General features: G+C 32.6%; 2 protein-coding genes across 11 annotated transcripts; both read left to right on the plus strand.

Moving 5' to 3' along the window:
• The first annotated feature begins 711 nt into the window (after positions 1 to 711).
• Positions 712 to 4,571, plus strand: LOC122532643 (RNA-binding protein 45). 2 transcript variants are annotated; one of them, XM_043661609.1, is made up of 6 exons: positions 712 to 949; positions 1,086 to 1,200; positions 1,282 to 2,072; positions 2,144 to 2,376; positions 2,490 to 2,622; positions 4,460 to 4,571. In XM_043661609.1, exons 1-5 carry the CDS (start codon positions 751 to 753, stop codon positions 2,601 to 2,603), a joined length of 1,452 nt encoding a protein of 483 aa, XP_043517544.1. In that variant the 5' UTR covers positions 712 to 750; the 3' UTR covers positions 2,604 to 2,622; positions 4,460 to 4,571. The 2 variants fall into 2 exon arrangements, with proteins under 2 accessions (XP_043517544.1, XP_043517543.1); XM_043661608.1 differs by lacking the exon at positions 4,460 to 4,571 and adding an exon at positions 2,764 to 3,221.
• Positions 4,572 to 4,948: 377 nt separating this feature from the next.
• On the plus strand, positions 4,949 to 26,210 carry LOC122532637 (period circadian protein). 9 transcript variants are annotated; one of them, XM_043661580.1, is made up of 17 exons: positions 4,949 to 5,526; positions 9,249 to 9,332; positions 12,490 to 12,668; positions 14,943 to 15,073; positions 16,021 to 16,219; positions 16,401 to 16,622; positions 17,696 to 17,880; positions 18,111 to 18,393; positions 18,871 to 19,019; positions 21,873 to 22,116; positions 22,272 to 22,645; positions 22,731 to 22,924; positions 23,013 to 23,173; positions 23,271 to 23,503; positions 23,577 to 23,792; positions 23,920 to 24,231; positions 24,519 to 26,210. In XM_043661580.1, exons 1-17 carry the CDS (start codon positions 5,444 to 5,446, stop codon positions 24,630 to 24,632), a joined length of 3,363 nt encoding a protein of 1,120 aa, XP_043517515.1. In that variant the 5' UTR covers positions 4,949 to 5,443; the 3' UTR covers positions 24,633 to 26,210. The 9 variants fall into 9 exon arrangements, with proteins under 9 accessions (XP_043517515.1, XP_043517519.1, XP_043517511.1 ...); XM_043661584.1 differs by having other exon boundaries at positions 4,950 to 5,526; positions 23,259 to 23,503; positions 25,251 to 26,210; XM_043661576.1 differs by having other exon boundaries at positions 4,950 to 5,526; positions 18,111 to 18,392; positions 18,873 to 19,019; positions 23,259 to 23,503.
• Positions 26,211 to 27,875: the final 1,665 nt, after the last annotated feature.

Genomic DNA, 27,875 nt, shown 5'->3' on the forward strand with positions numbered 1-27,875 from the left:
AAGAATATATGTATGTGTATCAATATACAGGAAATGAAAACAGTAACATATGGTTACCTACATATCTCTTTCATATAAGAAAGTTTGTATTATGAGAAAATAATAGAGCATGACTTATGAAGTCGTTCAACACTCTTGTTAAATCAATGCGGAAATAATTAGTCTAACCTATCCGTGGTTAAAATTATTACTATACCACATTTCCAAATAATAAGGTATTGTGATTTTAAATAGTTCTTTTAACATAAAAAAAACATTTTTTTATTAAAAAATAATTAAAAAATTTAATTATTTAGACTCACAATACAATGATATTAACTAAAATGGAAATCCAAGTATAATTTCGCTCTATGAGTCATCGAAGTTAAAAAAAACTTTATAAATTATCGGTCATTACATCTACTTAATTATTACACAATTATATACACGTAAATTTTTATTATTACTAAAATATATCGAATTTATATGATTGTGTGATAAAATGATCATTCTTATTAATGACATAAGATGTGATTTATGTTAAAAAATATTAAATTTAGATAGAAGAAAATTTTTGATGTAATTTCATCAAAATAAATTTAAAGTAACATTAAACGTGCAACTAATATTTGATACTACATGAATGAAATTCTAAAAAATATGTACATATTGGAAAATTGATCTTATAGAACCTTATTTTAGCCGTCCCTGAAACGTGTTGATTTTACTGACCGTAGACGGGCGACGTAGTCTGCACCGTTCATTTGCAAAATGGCTGACCACAGGGAAAGAGAATCGTATTATTCACAAACGGATTTAAGATCAAAAAATGATGATCCACCAAATTCACGTTTGTTTGTTATATGCCATAAAAGTCTGGAAGAAGATGATCTTAGAAAAGCTTTTGAAAAATTTGGAAAGATCGAAGACATTTGGGTAGTTAAAGATCGAATTACAGGGGAAAATAAAGGTAATTTCTCTTGTCTACAGAAGAAATCAATAAGACTTATTCTATTTTTATTTGTATATTTGTAAGTTTATCTAAAATTGCTCTTTTATATGCTTCTAATGAATTATTTAAAAAGTAATATCCATTGTTTATCTAGGAGTTACGTACATTAAATTTTCAAAAACATCAGAAGCAGCTTTTGCTCTCGAAGAAATGAATGGAAAAATGTTAGGTTCTGTTGGAAGACCTATCAAAGTGATGATTGCTTCAAAGTAAGTTATTCTAAAATGTCTGAAAAAATTTGTTCCTCATTGATATATATATAAATATAAAAACATAGATATTTATTACAGTCGCGATCAAGGATCTGTTAGGGAAACTAATGAAGAAGAAAGATGGGTTCGTCTATTTTGTGTGTTGCCTAAGTCTATGACAGATAGTGAACTTCAACAAGAATTTTCAAAATTTGGACCCATAGAATATGCAACAGTAGTTAAAGATAGAAATACGAATGAATCAAAAGGCTTTGGTTATGTGAAATTTAAAAAAGTATCTAGTGCAGCAAGAGCATTTGAAGAATGTGATAGGAAGTATAAGGCAGTATTTGCAGAACCAAAAAAGCCAAAACCTGAACATATTGATGTGAAATATAATAATGGACTATCTTCTCATTATGATAGTGCTGGTGGAGGTTATAGTTCATCAAATTTTGGAAAGAGCAGTATTAGTTTAGAAATTGCCACGAATTATCCTAATTCTGAAGGTTATACACATTTGCAAGTAATTGCACATCCAGCATTAAATCAAGATCAATTATGGAAATTGTTTGACATTGTACCTGGTTTGGATTATTGTCATTTGAAAAATGATGTAAGATACCGAATGCCAAGAGGTCAGGCTGTTGTGGTATATTCTAATCCTAGTGCAGCAGCATATGCAAGAGAAAAATTTCATGGTTTTGAATATCCTCCTGGTCATAGAATGATAGTCAAACCAGATTTATCAAGTGCACCACCGAAAAATGCAATAAAACCTGGTAGTTCTGCAGGTGGAATTGCTAGTGCTAGAACAGATTTGGCACATCTAGCTGAAACTATTGCTCAAGCTACATCTTTAATTCAAGCTGCAGGATTAACTGCACCAAGTAAGGTTATTTTATCTATATAGTATGATAATGTATAATTTTCTTGTATAATTTTTTTTTAATATAATTAGGTTTAGAGCATTCAATGTGTATCAAATTACCACCCGCGCAACCAATGGCTAGTATAGACGCAGAGGTTGCCAAAAGATGTTTCATCGTATGTGGACCTCCAGTACCTCCTATATATGCCATGAAGGATGCTTTTTGCAGATTTGGAAATCTTATAGATGTTTACATGCTTCCAGGAAAAAATTGTGGTTATGCAAAATATGCTAGTGTGGAGAGTGCAAATGAAGCAATTGAGGTATCATATTTTATTTCTTTATATTTATAATGTTGTTTTATAATGAAGTTTTCTAAATTAAAGTTTTCAAAACGCTTAACCGATATAATTAATTTGCAAAATGATAATTGTAGGTTTTACATGGACAAGAGATTTGTGGATCTCGGTTAAAAGTATTAGAAGCAGAAGAACGCAACGTTGGTGAAGATCGTAGAAAACGACTGCGAACGGATGAAGATGAAAACTAAATTTTTTTTTGTATACCTCGTAAGTAAAACGCTGAGTACATGGCAAAAAGAACGGAGGGAAAGAGAAAGACATTTAAATATTAACACCCTGACGTTGTAACTGACGATTACTTTACTTAAAAAACAGGAGAAAATGTAATTTTTCTATTTGTCTTCACAGACTGACTGGTATACACAAGCTGGACGCACGCAATAAAAGAGACGAATTTTAAGACTCACTTGACCACGTCGGGCCCGCATCCAAGGAAACTACTCCAACTACCTACTTTTAACTACCGCTTACGTTCGCGATTTCAACGTTACTGAAACTTTAACGTTACTTTACTTTATCCTTACATGTCGTTACACGTACACCTGACTTCCTAATTTTATTTTAAGAGGCCTGTGCGAAAAGTGATCTTAAATATTCAAGTTAAGAATATATAGAACACAAAATTAGTTAAATATGAAATACTTTCCTTTAGCACAAGAAAAGTATACGATGCAATATATTCGAGGCGTTTATTATTGTATGGTAATATATTGCAGGTATTAACCAGAGGTAAGAAAATTTGTGGATGAACATACACTTTGGTATTAAAATTATATTGGAATGAAAATTTATTTAAACAAATTTGTTTAAATTTATTTAAAAAAATTATTTATATGTTAATGGATTGAGAGAATCGGATAATTTTAGAAAAAAAGATACAACATGAAATTATCTCGTAATATTTTATATTTTTACCTATAAAGCAAAAAATGTAATTATTAATTGTAATATTAATTTTAACTATTCGCGCAGGCTTTAAAATATAACCTGTGCTTTAGAATTAGTAAAACAAGTTTTTGTTTATAATTTATATCCAATAGTTTTGTACTATTCTTTTATTAGCTATAATATGTATGAAAGAAAACGTAAAATATCTTCTTACACATGTTTTCGTAATTACAAATAAAAATATATTTTGTTATTATAGAATTAAAATTCCAAAACAAGATATTCTACAGAATAATACTTTTATTTTTAAATACTTTGCAAACGTAGTTTTAAAAACTATAATTCTGCATGATATAAATAAAATTTATATTTTTGTGAGTATAAATATAACGAAGTTTTAGGAAGATTTTTATGCAGATTAAAATTATATCTAACTAAACATTGTATTATGTTTTATTGTGTCTTATTACAACAATAATTTAAATTGAATAATATCGGGTGTACATAATAAATTTAAAAAGTCGTATTATTAATCAGATTTGATTACTTTATGTGTTTTTGTAAATATAAAAGTAAGTTTTACAATTATAAAATTATAGACACAGAAGCAAAGGGGAAATTTTTCTACTGTGAAGTATTATGAGTAAATCTTTCTACTGTGAAGTATTATGAGTAAATCTTTCTACTGTGAAGTATTATAAGTAAATCTTTCTACTGTGAAGTATTATGAGTAAATCTTGTTTTGGAATTGCTTAAACATCACAGATGTTTATATGTATAGATATATTTGCTAAAAATATATCGACATGTTGTTTTCTACAATTAGATCAAATTTCTTTAAAGAAAGTACGTTTTCTTAGGAAATTAATATTACGTCCATGATCACAATTCGTCAAATACCAATAATTGACGCACAACATGAACGTTTTATGATGGACACTTTTGTACATGTGTTAGACTGTTCTACTCAATGACCATACGCAATGATGTTTTAGGAGACTGTAACTGACTTGTTTGGTGATATTAAAATACACATTAAGTATTCAAAACCTCACACTGACTTCCACTTATTTTTTTTTTTTTTACACTGAACAGAATGTCCTACTCTACACTATATCTATAATTAACCTGATGTGTCTTTTCTTTTAACTTTCAGGATAGCTCAAGGATTCTAAGATGTGTACCTGATGACTGTGATATAGCAGAGTAAGATATTACTATTATTGTATATATAAAACATAAAATATAAAGATATAAATTATAATTTTCTAACTCCTTTTTATTACTGAACGGAGATTGATCATAACAATTAGAAAATTGTTATATGTACTTGCATTTTTTATATTCCACTTTTATGCTGCACTTTGAAATATACACTATTTATAATTTATTTTTAACATATTTTTCTGATATGTTCATAAAGTGTGCAATAAAATAATCTTTATAGAAAAAGAGCGCATTATGTTGTTTTTGATTGTTTCCTGAATACAATCTACCGCTGTAAATTTGAATTGAAGAGATCATAGAAAGAAATCGCCGGCAGATGTCGCCGGTGTAGAAAGAAGAATTTTCGCGCCAATGAACTGCGCAAAGTCGTCATAGCGTAAGAGAGATTATTTTAATCGTGTTCGTCGTTCGAGTGGTTTAAGTGGGGCACGTTTTGTATCGATATAGGTTGACAATAAGCTTGGAGAGGGGTAACAACTCACGTGTTACCAAACGTGCAACATGATGCGAAACAGTCACTCTACGCGATAGATATGTGACGTACGGTGTGGTTCAGTCTTCATAGATATCATCGTCTAGAACGCATCGTGGTGTCTATTATATTATTATGAAAGCAATTAGAAATTAGTGAAAGTATCTATTTCTCAATTAATTTACTGATTTTTTTATGATCAATCAGATGGTGCATTATTTTTAATTCAATTGTTAATAGTAGTGAATGCGATAAAAAAAAATCTTCCCTTTGTTCATATAAGTACGAATAGTTTGACTTCGCGTATTTCTTTATCAGTTTCTAACACTTTTATCGTCACGAAATATAGAAATGATACGCGAACAAGTTCATTCGATTTAGCAGCAGTGTTGTGACCCGACGGATATCGTCTAAAAGAAAAGCTATCATTAGAAGAGAACGATGGAAGAGGTATCTACTGAGAATGCCAAGGTGTCGGATTCCGGATATTCTAACACTTGTAGCAACAGTCAATCTCAACGTAGGTATGTATCGAAATTTTTGTTCGCATCCTTCAGAGTACATTGAACTTGCTCCATTTTGCAAACATCACGTTGATTTGAATATAGCGCCATCGATTTCAAATACGAACTATGCGTTATATTGATCTTGATTGACAAACTCACATCATGCTACACTTTATTAATACGTCTGTAAAAGAAGATGAGTTAGTGGATGCTTTCTCACATAAAATTAGTTTTATAATTCATCTAATAATTATTAGCGTAAAACGTGAACTTTACAGATTCACATTTACAATTCAATGAAATTTCCAATCTTTTTTGCATATTAATAAATATTAATATATTCTTGTATCATTTGATTCATTTTAGTTTGAAATAATGCATGTAGTACAACAGATAATAACTAAAAAAACCATAAGGTAAAACAGTGTTGAAAATTATTAGTTTATTAAGAATCAAAAAACGCAAAAATTTCAATTTTATTATATCACTTGAAATATATACATGATTCTGATATTAAGTACATAATATTTACGTAATAAATTATACGCAAAGTATACTTTCTTTAGACGAGAATTAGCATACCTAAGTAACTAATATAGAAATAAATATAATGAAAACAAGAAGAATTCTATGAATTACTAAGAAGCATTCATTAATACATTGTTATTCAATTATACATATGCAAACATTTAATGTACGTTTATCAGATTCCGAGTCATGAATATTATTTAACTGGATACCAGATTAGAAAAACTGTATATGCTAATTGAATTGCTATTTTAATATGAGTTTAACTCGTACAGAAATATCTCACGGTTGTCGAGGCGTAATCTCTTCTCTCTGATCGTTTCCTTCTTTTTTGTATTTTCCGATCTCTATTTTACTCCTGCAACTCATCAAATAGATCCTTATATAATCACGATTTGCAAAATATATCCTTGCACATTCAAATAAAAATAAACATTTGATTAAACATATGTGAAATCCGTACGATGGGTAGATTGATTGGAAAATGCGCGTTTCGATATATCAGAAGTGCCGTAATTTTTTATTGCAATTCGAAACCTTACGAATGATATCAAAAGTTTCACAATAATCTGTACTTGCGAATCTAAAGAAATCTCTGATTCTTTTATGTTTCATGTGATTTTTTAATACTTTTTTAAAAAACACGAATAGTTTAAATAAATGATCGATCAATTAGTTTCTTCAATTCATCTCAATAAATTTCAAGTTCCATATTTCAAGAATTATCATTGCTTACGCAGCTTGATCGTATGGATCGATTCGAACATTTTGAAGCATCACAGATTTTAGTCGAATTGATCGATCAAATTATTAAAGCCTTGAAATTCTGATCTTTGGAATAATTGTTTCATCAGATTTAATTGAACTGTCCAAATATCGATAGATTTTTCTTCTTTAATATTTGAGAATGGACTTCTGAGTATCTGCAAATAGATTTCACGTGGATATTTTGCAATCATACATAAATCTCTGGCCAGAATCATCCTAATAATTCACAAATTAAACAGTTTGAAAATGTATAAGATATCTTAGGATATTTTGCCTATTAGGATCGCTAGGATATCGAATCTCTACACGGTGTGCATTAGCGCAGGATTCTTGGCATTGACACGCTTTGTTGGTAATGTTGGTGGGAGATAGATGAAAAGTACAGCCAATGCGAGAAGGATAAGGATAGAAACTCGAACACTATGGTTAAGGCTAACTAGTTTCTTGGCGAAGCATGCCAGTTGCATTTCCACGTTCGCATTTAATACACCTAAGCATTGATTGCGAAACCCAATGAAAACAGGTCGAACGAATGCAAAACGTACGCAAGATCGCCGATTACCGCAAGTTAACGAAAGTGTCTGAAATACTTCCCGCGAAATTACCAATCGCAAAGAACTTATGAAATAAGATACAATATTTTTATCGAAAATTTTATATCTAACGGAAGCAATTAAATAACTAAATCACAAAGTTTTATAATGTACAACACTGTATATATATATATTATTTAGATATTTTAGAAAAATTTGTGTCGAGCGTATCTTGCTTTATTTAACGTGTATGTTATATTTCGAGCTCTGTTTCTTTTTTTTTTTTTTTTAATTATCCATCATGGATGTAACAGTCGCGTTCCCCTATATATAAAGAACTGTGGGCGACTCGGCTATTGATACATGCTACCTAACCGATTGTTACAAACAGGTAAATATAGATTCTGAATTCTCACGTGTTGCTTTCGAATAAAATTGCACACGCTGCAACTACCGAATGAGGAATGAAACGTGATGTTCCTCCGAGGGAAGAGAATTATACCATACACTGATCGAACGTATCTATCATTAATTGCATAATAACGAAATAATCCGCACTGATTTTCCATAATTTTAAATTGTAAAATTTTAAAAACTCTATTATTAAAGTATGTCCAATTATAGAAATCCTTAACAATTATTAAACAAAATAGTGAAATTAAAAAATCAAAAATATATATGTCTTTAGTTAAGAATTAATTATAATTGCGAGTACGATACTATCGGATTTTATATTTCGTTAATATAACGAAATATATCCCTTGGCATCATTCGTGGCAGAAACTCCGAACAAAATCGATAGCCGGATCACGGTCTCGTTCGACGGTTCTAGTCACGGGGCCATGAGCGTGAAACAGACCTTCTTATGCAATAATTTTTGCTATCGAACGAAGTGCAACAAATGTAGGAGCCCCGTGCTCGTTCCCTGGGCAATAATGAGGACAGTGAAAGGCCAGAAAGACTCCGTCGTAAGGGCTGATTGTGGCGGTCACGTTTGCCGAACATGTGATCGGACCTTTTTTACCATTCCATAAACTGGTTTCAGAGATTTTGTGTCAGCGAATTGTGTGACTTTCTCGGAGACGATTTAATTGGCCAATAGGACGAGGCCGTTGTTATCGTTCGAGAAATGCACCTTTGCAATTACCTTCTATAAACTTATGTGCTAATTTATTAGCGAAAGAGAGTGGTAATCTTACGAGTCACAGTACGAACTAGATCGAAAACGCACACAATTTTTCGTTTGGCCAGTAAGTTTTTTTATTTGCAAAATGTGTCTTGCACGAGTTAAAGATTAAAAGACTAATACAAAGACTAATAAAATACAATACAAAATATATATATCGAAGATTCCTACTAGTTATAAAAGTTTTTACAACGTTTTTACAAAGTGCAGAAAGACTGTATAAATGTAATAAAAGAGGAAAATAAGAACTCGTGTATTGTAATGCATAGTTGACTTACGAAAGGAAAAAAATTAAAATAAATGAATCTAATAAGCGCTTGACTTGACTTTAGATAAGCGTTAATTTTGGTGTTTATCATTATTTTCTTTTCCAATTCTCAATTCTTCAAACATTTTAACAGTAATCTATTGAATGTCATTCATTAAATCGTTCAATACGGTAAACATTTTTCAAGTTTGTTAGTTGTAAGGAAGTTCTGTAAACAATCGATTGAAAATCGATTTTAACGTTTTAGTACGTTAAGTAGTAACAGATAAGTCAAAGTCAGACACGGCGGCTAAACACACCTATAGTAGTTTAGCCGATTGATCGTCAGACGTTAACGTGACTATATTACATAAGTCATATTACGACAAATGCTAAAGTCTGAAAATAGTCATTCTTATTTTTTATTTTTTATTATCAGACTAATGCATTGAATAACGTTTATTAATTTGTGTTTCAGTAGTGGCAGCTCGATTTCGCGAAACAGCAATCGCTCCGAAAGTAGCGGTTATTGCGGTAGGCGTCCTTCAACATTTGGATCCAGGTAACACATTGTTTAAGCACCAATCAGTTAAAAATTCATTGTCAATACGACCGAAGCAATCGCGATAGTGGTTGATTTTTGCAAAAATCTTTTTCCAAAATACAATCTTCAAAAAACAGAAAGGTGTCTACTGACTGTTGACGCGAACGTATTTATGATCGTAAGAATCTTACGATTATGGTTGGAAATATATCAGTATATCGTATCTGTAAAGAAAAGACAGGTCGTTGCGGCTAGTAGAAAGCAAGAAAACGAATCCAGTGGAAAGTTTTTCCGTCTTTTTCCTCTGCGAGCTTTTCATGCGAAACAACTTGGTTGAGGTATCCATCTTATCTTTGTTTCTTTCGTACGATAAAAATGTAAGCGTTTATTATAATCTAATTATGGCCTCGGATAATTGAACGAAAAATGTACAAATATACATGCGGAAACACTTACTTATATCTAAAAACTGGATTTATCGAACATTGTAAAAGGTATTTATATTTCTGACATTGAAACAAACAAAAAACTGCACATATATTATTCAACTATCGGAAATCATCTATTTATATTTTGACAAGGAAAATAGCTGCTTAAGTTAAAATTAATGACTGTGGTATGTATATGTAATGCTATAATCAACAAGAATGAATGGACGTTGCATGCTAACGTGAGTTTTCCAATCAGACTATGCTTGCTTGTACATGAACACATTGCAACGAATGTATATAGCGTTTGCGAATTATTCATTTTGCAAATTAAGAACAATAATGGAACTGTAAAAGCCAGCGCAATTACTTTTTATTACTTCCTCCTGTGTAATTATAATCGAATTTTAGGAACCTAATGCCTAACGTTCAATCAATTGTTGTTCTAATTTTTATTCTTACTCTTCTTTTTCTTCTTCTTTTTTTTCTTTGTTTAAACCATAGTTACGTAATGGGAAAACTAGAAAAATTTGTTGGTATATTTTTATTCCTGGTATGTTCGTGCGGTTGAACACGGTCGTTCCATAATTATCGCAATTGTGAAGGTGACACAGCGCGTACACGCGCCTACCAATGTGGATTTTTAGCATCGTATTCATGTACATGCAGGAAAACGATTACATTCAGTTACGAGAAAGCGCACACAAACGCTGTTACTTGCTGTTGTAAACATTAGTGCATGTGCCGTGCCACGTGCCTATATCGCCAACCGCGTCGCCTACGTGGCATGAGATATCCCCACGTATTGTTGCATAATCTGAGTAGGCCGCGCCGTTAATAATAAATCAACATCGAGTCCATAAATTAAAAACAAGTTTTTATTCCCAATTACTCGTTGTATATAGCAAAAAAAAAAAAAATAGAGAAAATAAAAAAATGATGGTACTTTGAATTTGTATACTACGTCATAAATTTCATTTAATTTAATTTTTCATTTAATTAACATTCACATTTCCTGTTTCGTTGAAATCTCATCGATCGATGGAAGAAGTTTGACTTCCCTTATTTCGCGTGGAATTTGTTGTTCTTCTCTTTTGAACGAAAAAGCTTCGTATGGCGATTGCAAAATTTAAAAAGAAACTGATTACGCGGTTGGAAATACATATTTGTCGAGTAGACTGACACACCTCGCATTGGTGCACGTCTATTGGTCTCCGGCTGTGCAACATGCACTCTACGAGCCAGTAATGTGAGAATGTCTCATCGCTCGTCGCGCATATTTCGCAGAGAACTGCGGAACAGAAGAAACTCTACGTGGAGATTCTCTTGTAATTCGCTATGTAACTCGTAAAAGTCAAGACAATTACTACTTCTACGAAGACTTTTTTATCGCCTCGAGTAGAGTGAACAATAATAATAATAATAATAATAATAATAATAGCGATTAACAATGGTTTTTGTTCTTTAGAATACGCATATAGAGAGAGTACAGTTAAAATAGTTAATCTGTTACATAATATATTTCAAGTTATATTAATAAATTTTCCTCTTTTATATATGATGATTATATAATAATTTGTACCTGGCTTTGACTAAAGGAAAAAAAACATTTCCGATCTTTAAAAAAGTATATTTATTCTTTAGTTTTAATTTACAATTACCTTAATTTACTTTATTTTACAATTAAATTCAGTAATATAAATTCAGAGTACAGTATTTTGACTGTTTTCATCGAAACTGTTCGAATACGTTGGCCTTTTCGAACTAGGAAGTACTAAATGGCCAATCTAATCTTGGAGAAAAGTTTCATAGGTTTAGGATAGAGAAATGCACTTTCTCTTCGTTATGTAACGAATGTAATCACTATTTGATGACCTAAAGCATTTGTTACGTATAATATTTTTATTGCCAGTGGTTTTCCTGGAGAAAGTTTCTTGACAATCTAGTCTATTTTTGTATCAATCCACTCCCACAACACGTAACAGTATCATAAATCTAGTTATGCTTATCAGGGTCATTTAGAATAACAACAATTGTTAAAGCTGAAAATGAACCTGTAGTTCATGTTTGCATGCATGTCCAGTAGATTTCTTGTTTGTTGACTCATCGAAAAATAGATCTATTTTTAGAATACGTATGGTTGGTATCTCACTTAATAAAAGTGTACGAGAAATATCAATATTAGTATTGCGTTATCGAGAAATGCGTGAGAATTCATGCATTTTATTCAAGGTTACATAAGGATACTTCGATAAGATTTCGCAATGAAAAAATAGTTGAATAAATGTTACGATAAGACCAATGAATTGTAACACATCGTCTTACGAATAACGCTGGAAATATCAAACTTATTCTAGCTACAAGTCTCTCAGGATTCTATAGTTCACTGCATTATATTTCAACTTAGAGTAAATATATATTAGTTTCTTTTTGATTACTATCTTTTTTTTTTATACGATATAGATATTACGATATAGGTCGAAACACGTATATTTGCTTTATTTTATCGATCGCGATTGCTTTATTTGTAAATTAACGAAAGATATCCCTTCCAACCTTGCTACCACCTCTTCAACATGGCTAGGCGATGTCGCAGAAAATATTCTTCGATGACACGAAGCTTAGACAGAACGTCCTTTCTAATTACCCTCCAAAATTACGCTCCATCTCTACTAATTTTTGGATCTGTCCGCTAGATAAGATTAGAAATTTTTCCACTTGTACATGTAATGTCTATGTGAACATAGCAGTGAAGCACTACCGCAGCCAATCAGCAAAAGAAAGGATAAAGAACATAAGAAGAAGAAGTCGAAGACGATTTTGGCTGTTAATGCTGAGGCAGATATTACACTGAAAAGTGCACCGCCGGAGGCCGTGTCTTATAATGTCGCCGTCCCAACGAAACCTATACTTGAAAAAAAACCAGGTTGGTTGCAATTTAAAATTGGTGGGAACAAGTGCACGTTAACTGTACGATTTTGGAAATTCTTTTTCGTCTTTCGGAGTAGTTTGGTCCACGGTATCATTAAGTTACGTAATCGGTATCATAAGAGAGAGATTTAGAATCTAGATTATCAAATTCTTACCGTCTGCCTAGTCATTTGTTCGTAGCACTAATTCTGCTGACTTTATCGAATTCAATTCTCCTTTTCGAATTTCATGGTTGAGATTTAACGTCGACAAAACTCGATTTAACGCAGAATTGTAAGATTGTTTTTGATAATTGCGATATAAAAAACTATGCGTGAATTATATGAATTAATTCTTTTTTTCCAACGAAGCAAGGAAAAGATCAATAATTTTTGCGTAACGTTATTTGGTTTCGTGCACTTGTCCCTTTCGTTAGGTTTCGCTTCACAGCCAAAGGCACATACATTGAACGATCATTCCCCCTTACCTACGTCCATCCTTATGGTTCCCTTAGTTCGTCAAACATTGAATCTGAAATGATCAATTGCATCCTCTTTTGTTCAAAGATTGTTGAAACGATTCAGCGTCTTGTTGTTATATGATCAGTTCTAATTCGTATTGTTTCTGTTTGAACAAAAGAGGGATTCAATGGGTCCCGAAGGTTCGTCTGTTTCGAATTCGGGGACATTTGGCTAGCATCGATTACCCTGAACCTTTCTAAACAAGAGCTTTACATAGCTCGTTCCTAAACAAAATACAGTAGAATAATGACTGCTGTTGTTACCCTGGCAATTAATCTCAGCTCTGCCCAAGGCGAATGATATCTTGAAAGGAGCACCCAGCTTCTAACCCAACTACGTGATGAAATATTAATCCTACCTCGTCTTACCAAGCTTTCTGCGCTAGTATAGTATATTGGCACTTACATAACGATCCTTTAGTAAAATATAAGAGAAGTGTCACTGGCAACGTTGAGAGACACAGTTCTCTACGTTATGATAATACGTGTAGCATAATCACACGGTTGTAAATAGTTCTTTGATTAGCATCGTATAGTGATGTAAGCAGTGCTTAATATACATGCATTAGCCTGTAAGAAAATTCTATATCTATGTATATCTGTGCTGTGGAGATACAGCTATCGGAGATAGAATGGCGGTCCCAAAATATTTTAAACATTGAAACTGTACATGTATTTATATATAATCTCTCCTTATATTGGTTTTATATAATCATTCGATACTATCCGTGGACAAAAGGCAGATTCCGAGCTCATTGTTTGGTCCAGCCATAACAGCGTTCAAACTGAAACGAGCTTTATATAACATCATGAAGCGCCTATGATTTATATTACGTAATTATTTACATAATTTTTAATAATCCATCTCGTACAACCAATTGTCACGTAGGCTTTTTTCATCAGTCGTTACGAGCCTGCGGCGTGTCCTGCAATAGGATATGTCCAAACGCAAGAATAGATTCGTTATGTAATCACGATGCTCGTTCTCTAGTTCGTTCGCACGAAGGATAGCTAAAAGTACATTGTATTGTACAATCTTTGGTTGATAAATGTTTTAAAATCGAACAATGCGTGGCACGTTGACGTCTAAACATAAAGCGATCGTATTGCGCTTCGTCTGAACAGCCGCGACAACGTCCCGAAAGAATGCAACAATACGATGCGATAGTCGTAAAATAGGTAAAAAAATAAGAGTCGAGAAGTAAAAATTGCCTTGGTATCAGCTTGGTGTGTCTTTTTTTATTCTTTTTTTATTTTATTTTTTCAAGAACAACCTCGAGCTTTTTTCATTGCTCTGTCTAACGTAATATGCAACATTGCAATCTCCTATCCTTCATTAATTCATTACCCATGCAGCAGGTCACGTCTTACACGTTTCTTGGATAGCTTTAAATGTTATTTAATTTCATTTAGTTTCCTTCCGTTATCGAAGATCTTCCGTTATCGAAAATCTTCAAGAATATCCAAGGAAATCCATACAGGGACTATGGTTACTTGGTTATTGTCTCCCTTCATCGAGTACTCCGTTCCTTTCTTACGCTGGAACGATTTAACTGTCTCCCAAAATGAAAGTCGTAGTGTGACGAGAGAGATATCCCCATGCTTATCTAAAATTGAAATGATAAATGTTCATGAAACGGTGTTGAAAACGTGACCAATGCTAATAATAAGTGGGTATGAAGAATCCATGTCCCATCAGCAAACATGGGCAGATATATACCTAGAAAGAACGGAATATAACAATAGGAATTTTTGTTGGGTGTATACAAGAAGAAGTAGCCACTGTAGAATTGGTGGATGCAACGGATCCCGGCGAGCACAACGCCGATGCCGTCACAGACGTCGAAGTAGGACTTCCTTCTCGTACGAATCTTCTGGATGATTCCGCCTCTCAAGCCAATGTTAGTATTTAATATAAAGCAATGGGGAAACAGACCTTTCTTAACTAGTTAACTGTGGTAGAAGGACACATAGAAGCAAATAGTAGTTACATTAGTCGAGGCTCGTTTGATCGTGGTCGATCGAGGGGTTTCTTTTAGGGTCCAGGATCGGGCACGTTCGGAGAAGCATTCTGCCGTCTAATATTTCGCATATATTTATAAATTAGTTTTAACCGGACTGTTACCCGACTGTTCTTTAATTAATATAGTCCGGTATGACTTTTTGCGCACAGTGATGTAACATAGTAGTACCATTATTGTGAGGTTTCCACGACGTTATGCATGGAGAAAGGAGATCTACAGGGATTGACAGCTACTGCTAGCAGAACGATTTTCTAGTGATCGAGAAGGTTATTAAATCTCTTTAGAAATATTATATTTTCTTTGCTTTTTAATATTTACATTAACTACATTTCAATAATGGGATTGGTTTGTTAGATGAAGCTTTACTAACAATATAATCATATATCTCTTTATATTTGTTAAATTTTTTTATTTAATTTATGTGTTCGATATTTTTCAGAACTTCTTTGAACTGGCAACTTTTTTTCTTTAAGTATAACCCTTTTCTCTGTGCATACCGATTTAAAATTGAACCGATAAAAAGTACTATTAAGATGTTCCAGATGTTACGTGAAACATCCTATGATAATTCCAGCTCAAAATTTACATGTAATTATTGATAAAAATCAGAGCAATGAATGCGAAGAATTTATAATCGTGGACAAAGTAGCTACAAGCTACGTCATTTAGAAAAAGATAAAGGTGTCGAGATGTTATGTAAAAATATACCTTGATGGCATAGATTTAGTGTCATCCATGTACTAATGAACGATTTCATAGACAAATCCACTAGTACCAATCTAACGTAAATCCAAGCCAACGCTTTCATATTATGTATCCTGTAGGAGGGATTTTGCGCAGTGATTTCAATGCACGATGGCCTCGTGTTGTATACGACTCCCTCGATATGCACAGCTCTAGGATATTCCAAGGACGCATGGATTGGCCGTTCTTTCATCAACTACGTATACCCCAAGGATAAGGCCACTCTGGCTGACCAGATTACGAAAAGTATAGTATGGCCTCAAGAAGATCGACCGAAAGGTATTAGTTACTAATTTTTTTTTTTTTTATAAAATTTTTCATGTGAAATGAATTCTAAAGAATTTTTAATAAAGGACAAAGACAGATTACGAAAAATGTGATTTCATAATCGTCATTTCTTTTTTTATTAAAAATTTTACCATAAAATTCTTTACAAACCACTTATTAATTATTTTATCAGGTATTAACGGCAGAAGGGCAAGTTTATTTTGCGGATTGCGAAAGTTCACGAAAGCTGCTGTTCACCAATCGAATAATCAGCATAAGCAGGCGAGATCGAACCTGTACCTTCCATTCCACTTGACCTTATCGTTCAGAGATTTTCGAGACCATGCGACAGAGCAGCAGCACAAAGCAATGTTCCTAGTGGTTACTGCCCAACCTGTTCATTCTGCATATAAAGGTAGTACGATTAAAGATCTTCGAGGAGAGTCGACTGACAAAAAGATTCGATAAATTGTTTCTTCTAAAAAAAAAAGAAAATAAATAAATAAATTTCAATGATTTATAAATCTAGATACAAGATTTATTGATTCGTCATGTCGTAGAAAAAAATGATCGAGTCGAGTCGTTTCGTCGAGTCGAATCTCCTCGGTGATACAATATGACTCGGTGGTTTCCATGGCGTTCCTTAAGCAGAAGGTAATTTTTTTTAAATTAGAAATGTTTATTTGAGAATCGTGACAATGTTTATAGTCTCTCATCCTTGTTGTCTTTTTATTTATTCGTTTTCATCTGGCCAGTTTTTCGTTCAGTTTGGAGACCACTGTTTCGTCTATTTATTTAAGATTTAAGTAACAGAAACAGAGAACAAGAATAACAACGCATCAATCATTTTTCATAGAATAGATAAAAATTTATTATACTTTGCTTCATGGGCTCGTAGTGATATTTCATTATTAACATCATTTATTCTGTATTTTAAGTCTAAGAAAAGGAAAGTAAGAACGAAACATATATTTCTTTCCTTTTTTTTTTTCGTATGTCTTCGATATAAAATTTTTTAACAACACAACAAGAGAAAGAATTGAAGACATATGCCTTTATCTATCTGTTTATATGTTAGCTTCTTATCAACGATAGAAAGTTATTTTAAGAAACAAACATTTTATTTGTCTTTATCATTTCTTTGTCTCAATATTAACGCTTTCGTTAGATGCAGGATTAGCTTGTAAATACATTTATTCTATATTCTATATTTATTTTCAACGATATTATAAAGCAACTTAGAATGCCATTGCATCTTTTAAATCTTTTCGGCAAGTCTGTTCGAAATTCACAAATATATGATCGAAAAGGGTTGGTACATCGCTTTGCACAATATTATACGTATATGTTATTTCATACAGACTTGTCAAGAACTCAAATTTTTCGCTTCGATTGCGTACCGTAAAGATTAATTAAAACTTTCATCACGAAGGAAGCATCTGGTAAGAAAGAGAATGACCCCGACCTTGTTATTATCATTATCCGCAGTGCCAGAAGAAACAATAATATCTTCGGTATTCACGACCCGCCACACCGCGACCTGCTACCTAACTCATGTCGATCCCGACGTAGTCCAATACTTTGGCTATCTACCTCAGGATATGGTTGGCCGTTCGCTGTTTGACTTTTATCATCCCGAGGATCTGCCCTTCATCAAAGACATCTATGAGACTGTGAGCATGTGCTTCAGAAAAAAAAGCAAGCCTTTAGGTTTGCCTTAGGTTTCGATCGAGTATACGCTTGAAACAAAAAGAAAAAAAAAAAAAAAAAGAATGATAGTGCAAAAAATGTAATCTGCAGAAAAAGTGCAAGCACAAGCGAGTCCCGACAACCGAACGTCGAACGACGTATAAAAACCTCTATTCCTTCGATTATTCATATTTTTACGCATGTCGTTGAACAGGTGATCAAGCTCGAAGGTGCCACGTTCAGATCGAAACCGTACAGGTTCGGGGTGCAGAATGGAGGCTACGTCGTCCTCGAAACAGAGTGGTCGTCCTTTATCAATCCCTGGACAAAAAAACTAGAGTTTGTCGTAGGTCAACACAGGGTGCTGAAAGGTCCAGCGAATCCTGATATCTTTCGCGTGCCATATGTAACCGAGTACAGCCAATTGGCCAACATTAGCGAGGAGGTGCTAAAAGAAGCCAAGATCATACAAGGAGAGATACGTACACTTCTCGAGGTACGTCTTCCCTCGATTATTCATGCTGAACCAGCGGTATAGTTAGTACAATTTTTGTCTAAATCGTAATATTGTTTGATAAGGTAAACGTAGGGCATCACCCTTATGATCGAGCTGACTTTTATTTATTCGTCAAAAATACGACTTATATAAGTTATACACGTTCTTTCATAGCGATATGAATCATGTATCCATATTATAAAAATTTTAATGAATAGGAACTCGCGTTGTCCGAATTATTGTTACAATACTAGGAAGCAAAGTACGTAGGACTATTCTTCCCTTCTCTCTATTCTTCTTTTTCCTCTCTGAAGGATAATGCGACAACGAACAGACAAATGAATTTAAGAAGGATAATGAGATATGACAGACAGACAGTAAAAGTGTTCACCGCCGAATAATTGTTCCCATGAAATTCTAATCCCAACTAATAAGTTCGCTCCAACTTTTTCTCTTTTGTTCTATCGTACGTCTGCGCAGAACATCCAAAGAAAGTCAGATATAACCGAGCTCGACGTGTCAAAGAGGTGCAAGGACCTTGCGTCCTTCATGGAAAATCTACTGCAAGAGACGAGGACACCTGGTTTTGGGAAAGATGTGCTCGCTGCCGACGACAGGAGTTTTTCGGTGACTATTAGCTACGTTTTAGTATCGCCGACACTTATCTATTTTGCTAGTAGTACGCTAGTAATGCGCTGTGGTGGTATACTACAAGTATATTTACAGTAATTGTAATATTACCCGCGTTTCAACGTGGAATTGCCCTTATTAAATCATATAGTATTAATGTAAATCATATAGTATAAGGCGTTTCACGAATTCTACGATAGTATTTTGGTACAACACTGTCTTCGTTATTATTTTCTTGGCTTTCAAACATTCGATATGTTTTACACTTGCTACGAGATATTTTCTTTTTGCTTCAATTTAGTTCAAGTCTCGTGTCTATTTTAGGCATTTGTAGCTTGCTTCACTGTCAAATGCTACTTTCGTTTGCTTATCATCGTTACGAAAGAAAAAAATACAAAACGAAAGCATTGTACCGAATATTTATCGGCGGTGCCAGCAAATCCAGGAAAAAAAAGAAATTTCTCGCGAATATTCAATAGCAAATTGCTTTGACTTCAGTTTGAATTTAATCAAGTTACTAAATTTCTTTTTTTTTCTTTTGTTAAACATTCAGAAACGCATGACGTATGTAAGTAGAGAACAAATAGGTGAAGGGCTAATAGAAAAAGTTCTATATTGATATATCTTTTCACGAAGCAATCAGAAATTTATACTGATGATATTACGATGAAAAAATTTAGAAAAAGAAACGAAATTAAAAATTTAAAAAATTCGATGATATCTTGAGATTGATTATTCGACAACGGTTGTCTTTAAATTTTCTTGGCATTACGAATCTTAGAACCGTAGAGGGAAATTATTTTGAAAATAATGAAATTCTCGCTGCTTCTGGACAATATGTTATGGAAATTTTTATTTGGAAACTTGATTTGGAAACTAAGGTGCAAGGTGAGTAAGGAACATAGCAATTGATTAAACATTTTACAGCCTGGTGACACATCTAAATGGACGGTTAACTTAAAGTAACGTTAAAACGCCACCTTTCACAAGTTAGGGTATTCATGCACATCTGCTACTATAATTCATAGTGTGGCTAGTTGTAAGTAAGAACGAAAATGAACCAACAACAAAGAAAAATCTATCAAGTTGTTTTGTACATCGACATGGACGGAAGGCAAAGTGAAAATTGTGTAGGTCCGATGAAGGATAGCGTCAATTTCAAAACCTTGTAGGCACGTTGTTGGTAAGTCTATTTATTTTTTTTTTCATTCTCAATATCACTATTCGTACATATTTGGTAAAAAAAAAAAAAACAAACGCTAAGCCTTTTTGTAAACCAACCTCGATTGCAACGTTTAGTATCATATAGTAGCTAATTGTTTTCTTTTTCTAGCAACGTACCATTTGCCGATCGATAGATGGAAAATGGGAAAGAATATTGGAAAAAAAAGAAAAAATGCAATTTGTTACTATATATACTGATCTCGAGTGTCTAGCGAATTTTTAGCGAAACGTATCATCAAAAATTCTTTTTTGAAGATAGCATAAATATTACTTTAATTTATATTTGGTTGTACGATTCTCCTTTTATCTATCTCATTAGTAAGGGATAATTAGTAATTTTCTAACGTTCTTTTGCTTCTATCTAACGTTATTTATTATTTCTTTTCGATTTTCCCATTATCTGTTTTATTCACTAAGAGTTTATCCTCGATTAATTTTATTTTCTGTTCTTATCGTTGAAGTATTGTATTGTTTTCATTGTTAAGTTTCTTTGTGATTCCTAGTCGATAATTTCTTCCTTTATATTTGTATCTTTAAGAATCTTTTTGTTAAATAATGAGACGTTTCTTTCTTTTTCTGTATATTATTATATATTTCTTTCATTTTCTGTGTATTAAGAAGTTTTCTTCTACGTTAATTCTTCCCTTAACTTTGTGTGCATTTTGTCATCAGAAATCGGAATCGGCTTATGTCTCTTCTCTTGCCTCTTCTTCAGGTTCTAGCGTTAAGTGTAACAGCAATTATGTATCGATTGGCGACTCGCAATTCCACAGGCCGTGCACAATGTACGGGATTCGAAAAGTTCAGTCATCACATGTATTCGAAAAACGGTTGAGATACGTTAACGTTAAAGGCTATAAATTTATTGCAATACGACACTCGTGAATGAAGTTCCAGTGTATCTCTTCAACTTACAAGGTTTTGAAACTAACGAGGCAATATGAGAAAGCGAGAATGAAAGAGAGCGAATACATATTTAAAGTATGCGAGATATTAATATTTTAAAAGTTCTGATAACAGTACTGGTCAACTGGTCGTTCGTAATTAATATTTCTTAGGATATTATCGCATTATCGTACATAAAATAAAAATTAAGGATAAGGAATTCATTTAATCAAAACAAAGTGAGAGAATTTTATATACTTACTTTATTTTATTTTCACCGATATGCAAATTTGTTTAAATCTTGATATTAAAAATCTTTTGTGTGTTTGACGGGAATTTGAAGAAATAACGGGATATGTAAAAGAGTATGTATGAATGTATGAATGACATTGATCTAAAGAAAAAGAAAAGGCAATGAAACGGAAGAAAGTTGGTCAGTTGTAATAGTTGAAGCAACTAACGGTGTTACAGAGCTGGAGAAATATTAGTCGGTCAATTGATCGCTCGTACGCTGTAAATATTGCATTTTTGCGGTCGCAAGATTGCTGAAGAACTTACATAGTGCAAACAAATCACTTGCACAAATTTTTAACAGCCACCTTATAGCTGCGCGAAGCATCTAACATGACCGACTAAATGAAAGCTCGACGAGAGCATAACGCAACGCAAATTTGCAAAACATTTGACAGTGGCGAAATCAAATGACAATTCTTTCTAAGTCGCTACAATATACTTGTGAAGGGATCACGCAATCCCTTGTTGCAGGAGCACGACAGCGTGATGCTTGGTGAAATCTCGCCCCATCACGAGTACTACGACAGTAAATCGTCCACCGAAACACCGCCAAGTTACAATCAGCTCAACTACAACGAAAATATTGAAAGGTTCTTTAAGAGCAAACCACCGGTTGCCACCATGTATGGCAGCGACGAAGAGAATATTAATTCCAGCAATGAAGAAGGTGGAAAAACAAGCCCGACAGTAGGTGAGTCTTCATCGTAAGATTTCACTGCTGAGTTTTTTTTTTTTTTTATGTAAAGACTTTTCGTCGGCAAAGATATTTGTCGTCGAATAAGCTTTTAATTTGAACCTTCCTGCTTAAGTTCGAATAAATACATATTTATATTATCTTGTAATTAGTGAGAAAATGCATGTCACCAATAAACGGAAGCGGTGCAAGCGGCAGCGGCAGCGCAGAAAATCTCAGCAGTGGTTCGAACAATCAGACAAGTTCAGCAAGTAGAGGCAACACATCGAATACGACTAGCACGGAAAGCTTTAAACCTCCAACGTTGACAGAATCGTTGCTCAATCGTCACAATGAAGATATGGAGAAACTAATGATGCAAAAACACCGAGAACTTCGATCCAGTATTAAGGCTAGCGACAAATTAAAGGATTCTCGAATAAAAACCACCGAGAAAATGTCGACGGATCCGAACACGTACTTCGTTAATCAAGGCCACGGTGTTAAGAGGAGCGGAAGCCATAGCTGGGAGGGAGACAGTTTTAAAGTTAGTAATCCACCAATAAATTCACGTAACCATAAGTTTATGAGTTGCCGCGAGGAAAAAAACGTATTTGATTATGTTTTATTAGGTTTCAAAGCACGACGAAGTATCAAGGACAAGTACCGCAGGTCAATTCCCAACAAATGTCGCGACCACAGTTACAAGCATGAGCGTTGATCAATCCACCGTAATTCAAACAGGTGCTAACATCAATTTATGGCAGCCTTTGTCAGTTACTGTGCCGCCTGTCCCATCTGCTCAAACACACAATGTGCCACAAAAGTGAGTGTTCCTTCGTCAAGCAAGGAAAAGAATGTGGAGAACGGATAATAGACGGGTTTAAATCAAATTGTGGTTTCTCTAATTTCAGTATGAATTCACAAGCAATACCCAGAATACCAATACTGCCGCCGATGATACCAGTATATTATGTTCCCGTTCCACAAACTAAAAATCCCGCAGCTTCATCGCCTTTACAGGAGAAATTTAGTCCACCTCAATCAATGCAACCCCCGCAACCAAATCCTTACAGTACGTATTTATTTGAATAAATGAGCTTTCAAGAGAATATTTCTAGGCAATAATTAAAAATTGAAACATCGAAACTAATTTCCAGTGTTTGTGCCAGTTTCATATATGACGACAACGATGGCCGGTGTCATTTATCCTCCAGTAATAGGTGCCTCGTCAACGGGCATGATGTACAGACCTTTTTTGATTCCTGAACAAACATCAGTGACGCGTGAAAATAATCAGTCTATAGTGAACAAATGCTCCGATCGAAAACGTCCGGCGAGTCAAGCGACAAGTGTAAAAGCTGAACCGGGCAGCATCATGGCTATGTCAGAATCTTCTAAAAAAGTAAAATGACATTTTCATTCTCCCTCCTTCTCAATTTGATTTGTGGGTATATTAAATGTTAAATAATAATTAGGTACTGTCACCCGGTGAATTATTCTCCTGTGTGAGCAATGATGGAGGTTGCTCGAGCTTAGTGGATGCACCAACGCCTATGAATCAAAAGATCCACAGACAGAACGACTACACCATAGACGAATCGAGTTCATCAAGCTTTTACAGTAGTTTCTTATATAAGAGTAGCGATAGTAGTTGCAATCCGGACCAAAAACCAATCGAATATCTACCAGAGGTAAATAATATCTTTGTTTGTTATTTAAAAAGGTTCAATTATAACAAAGTTATAAATAACGTTAAATTTTTTTTAATAAAGAAAAAGATATTATATTTATAGAAAAATATGAAATATTTATCTATAGGAAAGTATGAAACAACATTACGGTAAACGAAGAAAAGAACCACCATGGCTCGAAGGTGTTCAGTTAACTCCAGAATTGATATATGAGTATCAAATACACCCCAAGACTCTGAACGAAGTACTTCAAGCTGATATGGATGCCTTAAAAAATTTCAATCAACCTCTTTTGGTAAACGATCAATTGAGTCAGCTTTATTTGGACTTAGAAGTCGAGGGGTTCGAAACAAAACTTGTTCTCGAAGATGGAATCACTTCTAGTGGCAGTGACAGTGGAAGTAGTAGTGGAAGCTGGACAGCTGGTACAATGTCACAGGTAAAATATAGTTTTAAGACCTTATGTTAAATGTTACAATTCGATAGAATACTAGCAGTTGTAAAATATTTTATAAAAAAAGAAAAGATGAGAATAATATTTCTTTATTGACCTTAATAGCATCTTTATCACAGTCTATATTTTATCATTTTTTGACGATATTTCGTAATCAAATATATGAGATTTTCACAGCAAACTAATTGTCATTAGGATAATTAATGTCATACAATTTGTGCCTTTTAAATATTAAATCATTGAGAAATTGATAGGTAAGATCTTGTTTACAGCAAAAACATAGGAGAAGAATGGTGAAGTATAGTAAACTTGTAATGATTCATGAAGAAAATGCACCATTGCCACCGACGCTATCACCTCAAACCGTACCTTGTCAGCAGTTCTAGGAAAAACCTTGTGACGACCAACTTGTAACTAAACACTGTTTTCAGATTCGAAATGTTCGTTTGCAATACCATGCTTCGAATTTGGTTCTAGTACTTACGTTACAATTGGCCGTTGTGTGTTTAATTCCAATGTCATTTAGATTATTCTATTTTATTACATTTATAGTTTGAGGCAGATAAAATTCTTTATATTATTCATATCTACATATATTTTAATTTATAATTAATTATCTTTATATATCTTTAACTATTTACAAAAATACGTTTATTTTTTTCTTATGATATGCATATATTATTTTTATAATTATTCTCATTAAACGCAATTAGCTTTTGAAATATTTAAGGTTGAGATATTAATTTTATTGATCGATTTAAGAATAATGGTTTTGTTTATAATATTTTAACTGCCTCAAATAAATTCCCTTATATCCAAACATAATGTCAATTCATACATTTAGATATGTAATATCTAAAAAATAAGAAACTAAAATTATTTTGCTTAAAAAGTTAGTAACTCGGTAAGATTCTTGTTTTCTTTCGAACGAAACTTACCGATATTTTATTATCTCTCTAATGATGGTATTTTTACATGCCCATTATGTCGGTGATAATTTTTAGATATATGTATTCCTGTCTCAAGGATAGGAAACGCTCCTGTGTACCTACGAGGTTCCTGTTATCGGGCAGACATTGACGTCCACGTGATTGTCTTTAATCAAATTGAACTATATTCGATTTGTTTTTTTTTTTTTGTTTATGTACAGGATAGTTAATTATTTTTCACTGTTAGAAAAATGAAAAATCCGTTGGAAAGTCTGTTGCCTGCACAACATTTGATATAAATTTAATATAATTAAAGTAGTTGATGAAAGATGAAACTGGGAGGAATTGATATTTGTTATTAATAAAATTATATATATATATATAAATGCAATATATATAATTTTATCAGTAACGAAGCTAAAAAATTAGGTTAATACGTTAAATCTTTGCTATGTATAGCTGTTTGATAAATAACGGTTTCTCATTCATATCAATTCCTCATAATGAGATTCTGTACGATAGGTATTTTAAGTAGATTTAAATAGATGAATTTTTTAAGGAAGATTATTTTTCTAATATCTTACATTCACTATTATTTTTATTTACTTTATTTTTAACAGTATTGAATTATATTTCATTAACACTAGAACTACCGAAACGGTAAAATCGAGCAATTTATAATTTTTATTAGAAACTTTCTGGATGTAAAATAGTATGTTTTTAGAGATCTAAATGATGTTTCGTAAAATATATAAATGAAAGCTTGCGTATTCCATTGTATTGTAAAGTTTTTCTATTTTGTTACTTTAATGTCTCTCTGATGGAAATTTTATACTTTAATCGTCGATAGTTTTAGTGTTAATATTTAAAATATATTTAATTTGGAATTGTTATGTAATTTATATAGTGAAAATTATGATTTCTAATGGGACCAAGTATTGAGGTCATTCGTTTTTGAACACACAATATCGGATTTGCTACCTCAACATGAATATATTTCCATTCGCGTAAAATGAATAAAAATATAATCCAAAAATAAAATTCATTGTATAGCTAGTAACTTAAAGAGTTCGATCAGATATATTTTAGAATTTTATAAAAGTAAGCCATAATATTTCTCAGCAGGTGTAATCATTTCAGATTTGTTCTATAAAATTATACTGATTTTTATATTCGTTTATACTTCTAATTCTAACAATAATTTTTATACTTGTTCCATGACCGTAAGAATTCTCATTTAATATTAATTATCTGTATTTGTATATTCCTCATATTATTGTCAAAAAATAATATTACTGTTTCATGATACGGAACTGAAAAAATTATTCTCATATGTTTTTTTTCAATATTGAAGATATCATCTTGAAATCTTCACTCTAACGTTTGTATGATCGAAGAATATTTTATATACTGTCTATTTGTATAGATAATATAATAATTGATATGTCCACTGTATTGTGTAATTGAAAAGTAGAAGAAATATTTTGTATACCAGTGATTCATAACATTTTCAATTAAACGATGTGGCCAGTTTGCAAATGTAAGAAGAAAAAAGAAATGAAACATTAAACCTTACTTATCCAGAAGATCGTAAATCTAGTCCAAATTGTATAAAATAGAAGAATTATGCTGAAAGGAATTCATATAGAAATCAAACAATATTAGTCCTGGAAAAGACTATTCGGGCGACATTGTTTTATAATGACAACTATACCTCAAAGAAAAAGACAAAGGCATCGATACTACTAGATCAATTTTTTGATTGCACATTAATCTTTTTTTGAAATATAATTCGATCGAGTTTTTAAATAATACGATACTTTAAAAACTCATTGTTACCATCAAAAATAAAAATGTCATAGCAAATTTTGAGCGAATAAATTTGAATAGTAATGTCGATGCTTTTGACTTCGAGAAATTCAGTCTAACGAATTTCGTTCATCGTTTCCTATAACGATACGCCAGCACAAAAATTTGATTTCTTTGAATGAATAGTTACATGCATATACATATGACTATATATTTATTTATTTTATTTAGAGTATATTCTCTGGAGTTTCTTTCTTGCATTTATATTTAAAACAATATCTTAACGATTACGAAAAGGAAACATTACGATTGTGCAATAATAACAGTTTATTCACGTTAAATGTGTCTAATGAACAGCTTTTACGTTTGTCATTCTCTAGTTTGTATACTATCACCGTGTTTAAGATATAGCTGTTTTTATTAGTGCATCAAGTGTAAAAATCTTTAAGAAATAATATAGATGCGAATAACGACAGATAATAAGAGATAGCTTGAAAGTTTGCTTCTTGCGACGTTTATCTTTTCCTTACAGTATTATAATAATAATGATAATAATAATAATAATAATAATAACAGATTTAAGAAAATTAGAGAGTAATAGAATAGCTGATGCCTCGTGTAATATTTCATTTGAATCTATCTGATTTAAAACAAAATAAATGGTGCTCTGCTGTTTTTATATTATTTTTAAATAATTTGTACATTACTTATTTTGTGTGAGTTAATATTTAATTGTATGTTGAATCACGTAACGAATATTTTTTACAACAGCGACGACGAGTCATACCTATGGGTATCAAACAAACACAATGTCAATGCTAAAAAACATTTGATACGTTATTGATAAATAGACTGCTGATTTTTATGCATTTATAAGAAATTTTAAAGTGC

Source organism: Frieseomelitta varia, unplaced genomic scaffold, assembly GCF_011392965.1.
Source record: "Frieseomelitta varia isolate USP_RPSP 00005682 unplaced genomic scaffold, Fvar_1.2 scaffold_462, whole genome shotgun sequence".
In the NCBI taxonomy this organism is placed as follows: domain Eukaryota; kingdom Metazoa; phylum Arthropoda; class Insecta; order Hymenoptera; family Apidae; genus Frieseomelitta; species Frieseomelitta varia.

What these genes read in the sequence shown, in the direction of transcription:
- LOC122532643 (XM_043661609.1), top strand. Translation starts at nt 751, where the DNA reads ATGGCTGACCACAGGGAAAGAGAATCGTATTATTCACAAACGGATTTA. An exon ending in AATTACAGGGGAAAATAAAG is followed by an intron (nt 950 to 1,085) that starts GTAATTTCTCTT and finishes TTGTTTATCTAG; the next exon opens with GAGTTACGTACATTAAATTT. An exon ending in AAAGTGATGATTGCTTCAAA is followed by an intron (nt 1,201 to 1,281) that starts GTAAGTTATTCT and finishes TATTTATTACAG; the next exon opens with TCGCGATCAAGGATCTGTTA.
- LOC122532637 (XM_043661576.1), top strand. Translation starts at nt 5,444, where the DNA reads ATGGAAGAGGTATCTACTGAGAATGCCAAGGTGTCGGATTCCGGATAT. An exon ending in AGATACGTACACTTCTCGAG is followed by an intron (nt 18,393 to 18,872) that starts GTACGTCTTCCC and finishes ACGTCTGCGCAG; the next exon opens with AACATCCAAAGAAAGTCAGA. An exon ending in AAAAACAAGCCCGACAGTAG is followed by an intron (nt 22,117 to 22,271) that starts GTGAGTCTTCAT and finishes TCTTGTAATTAG; the next exon opens with TGAGAAAATGCATGTCACCA.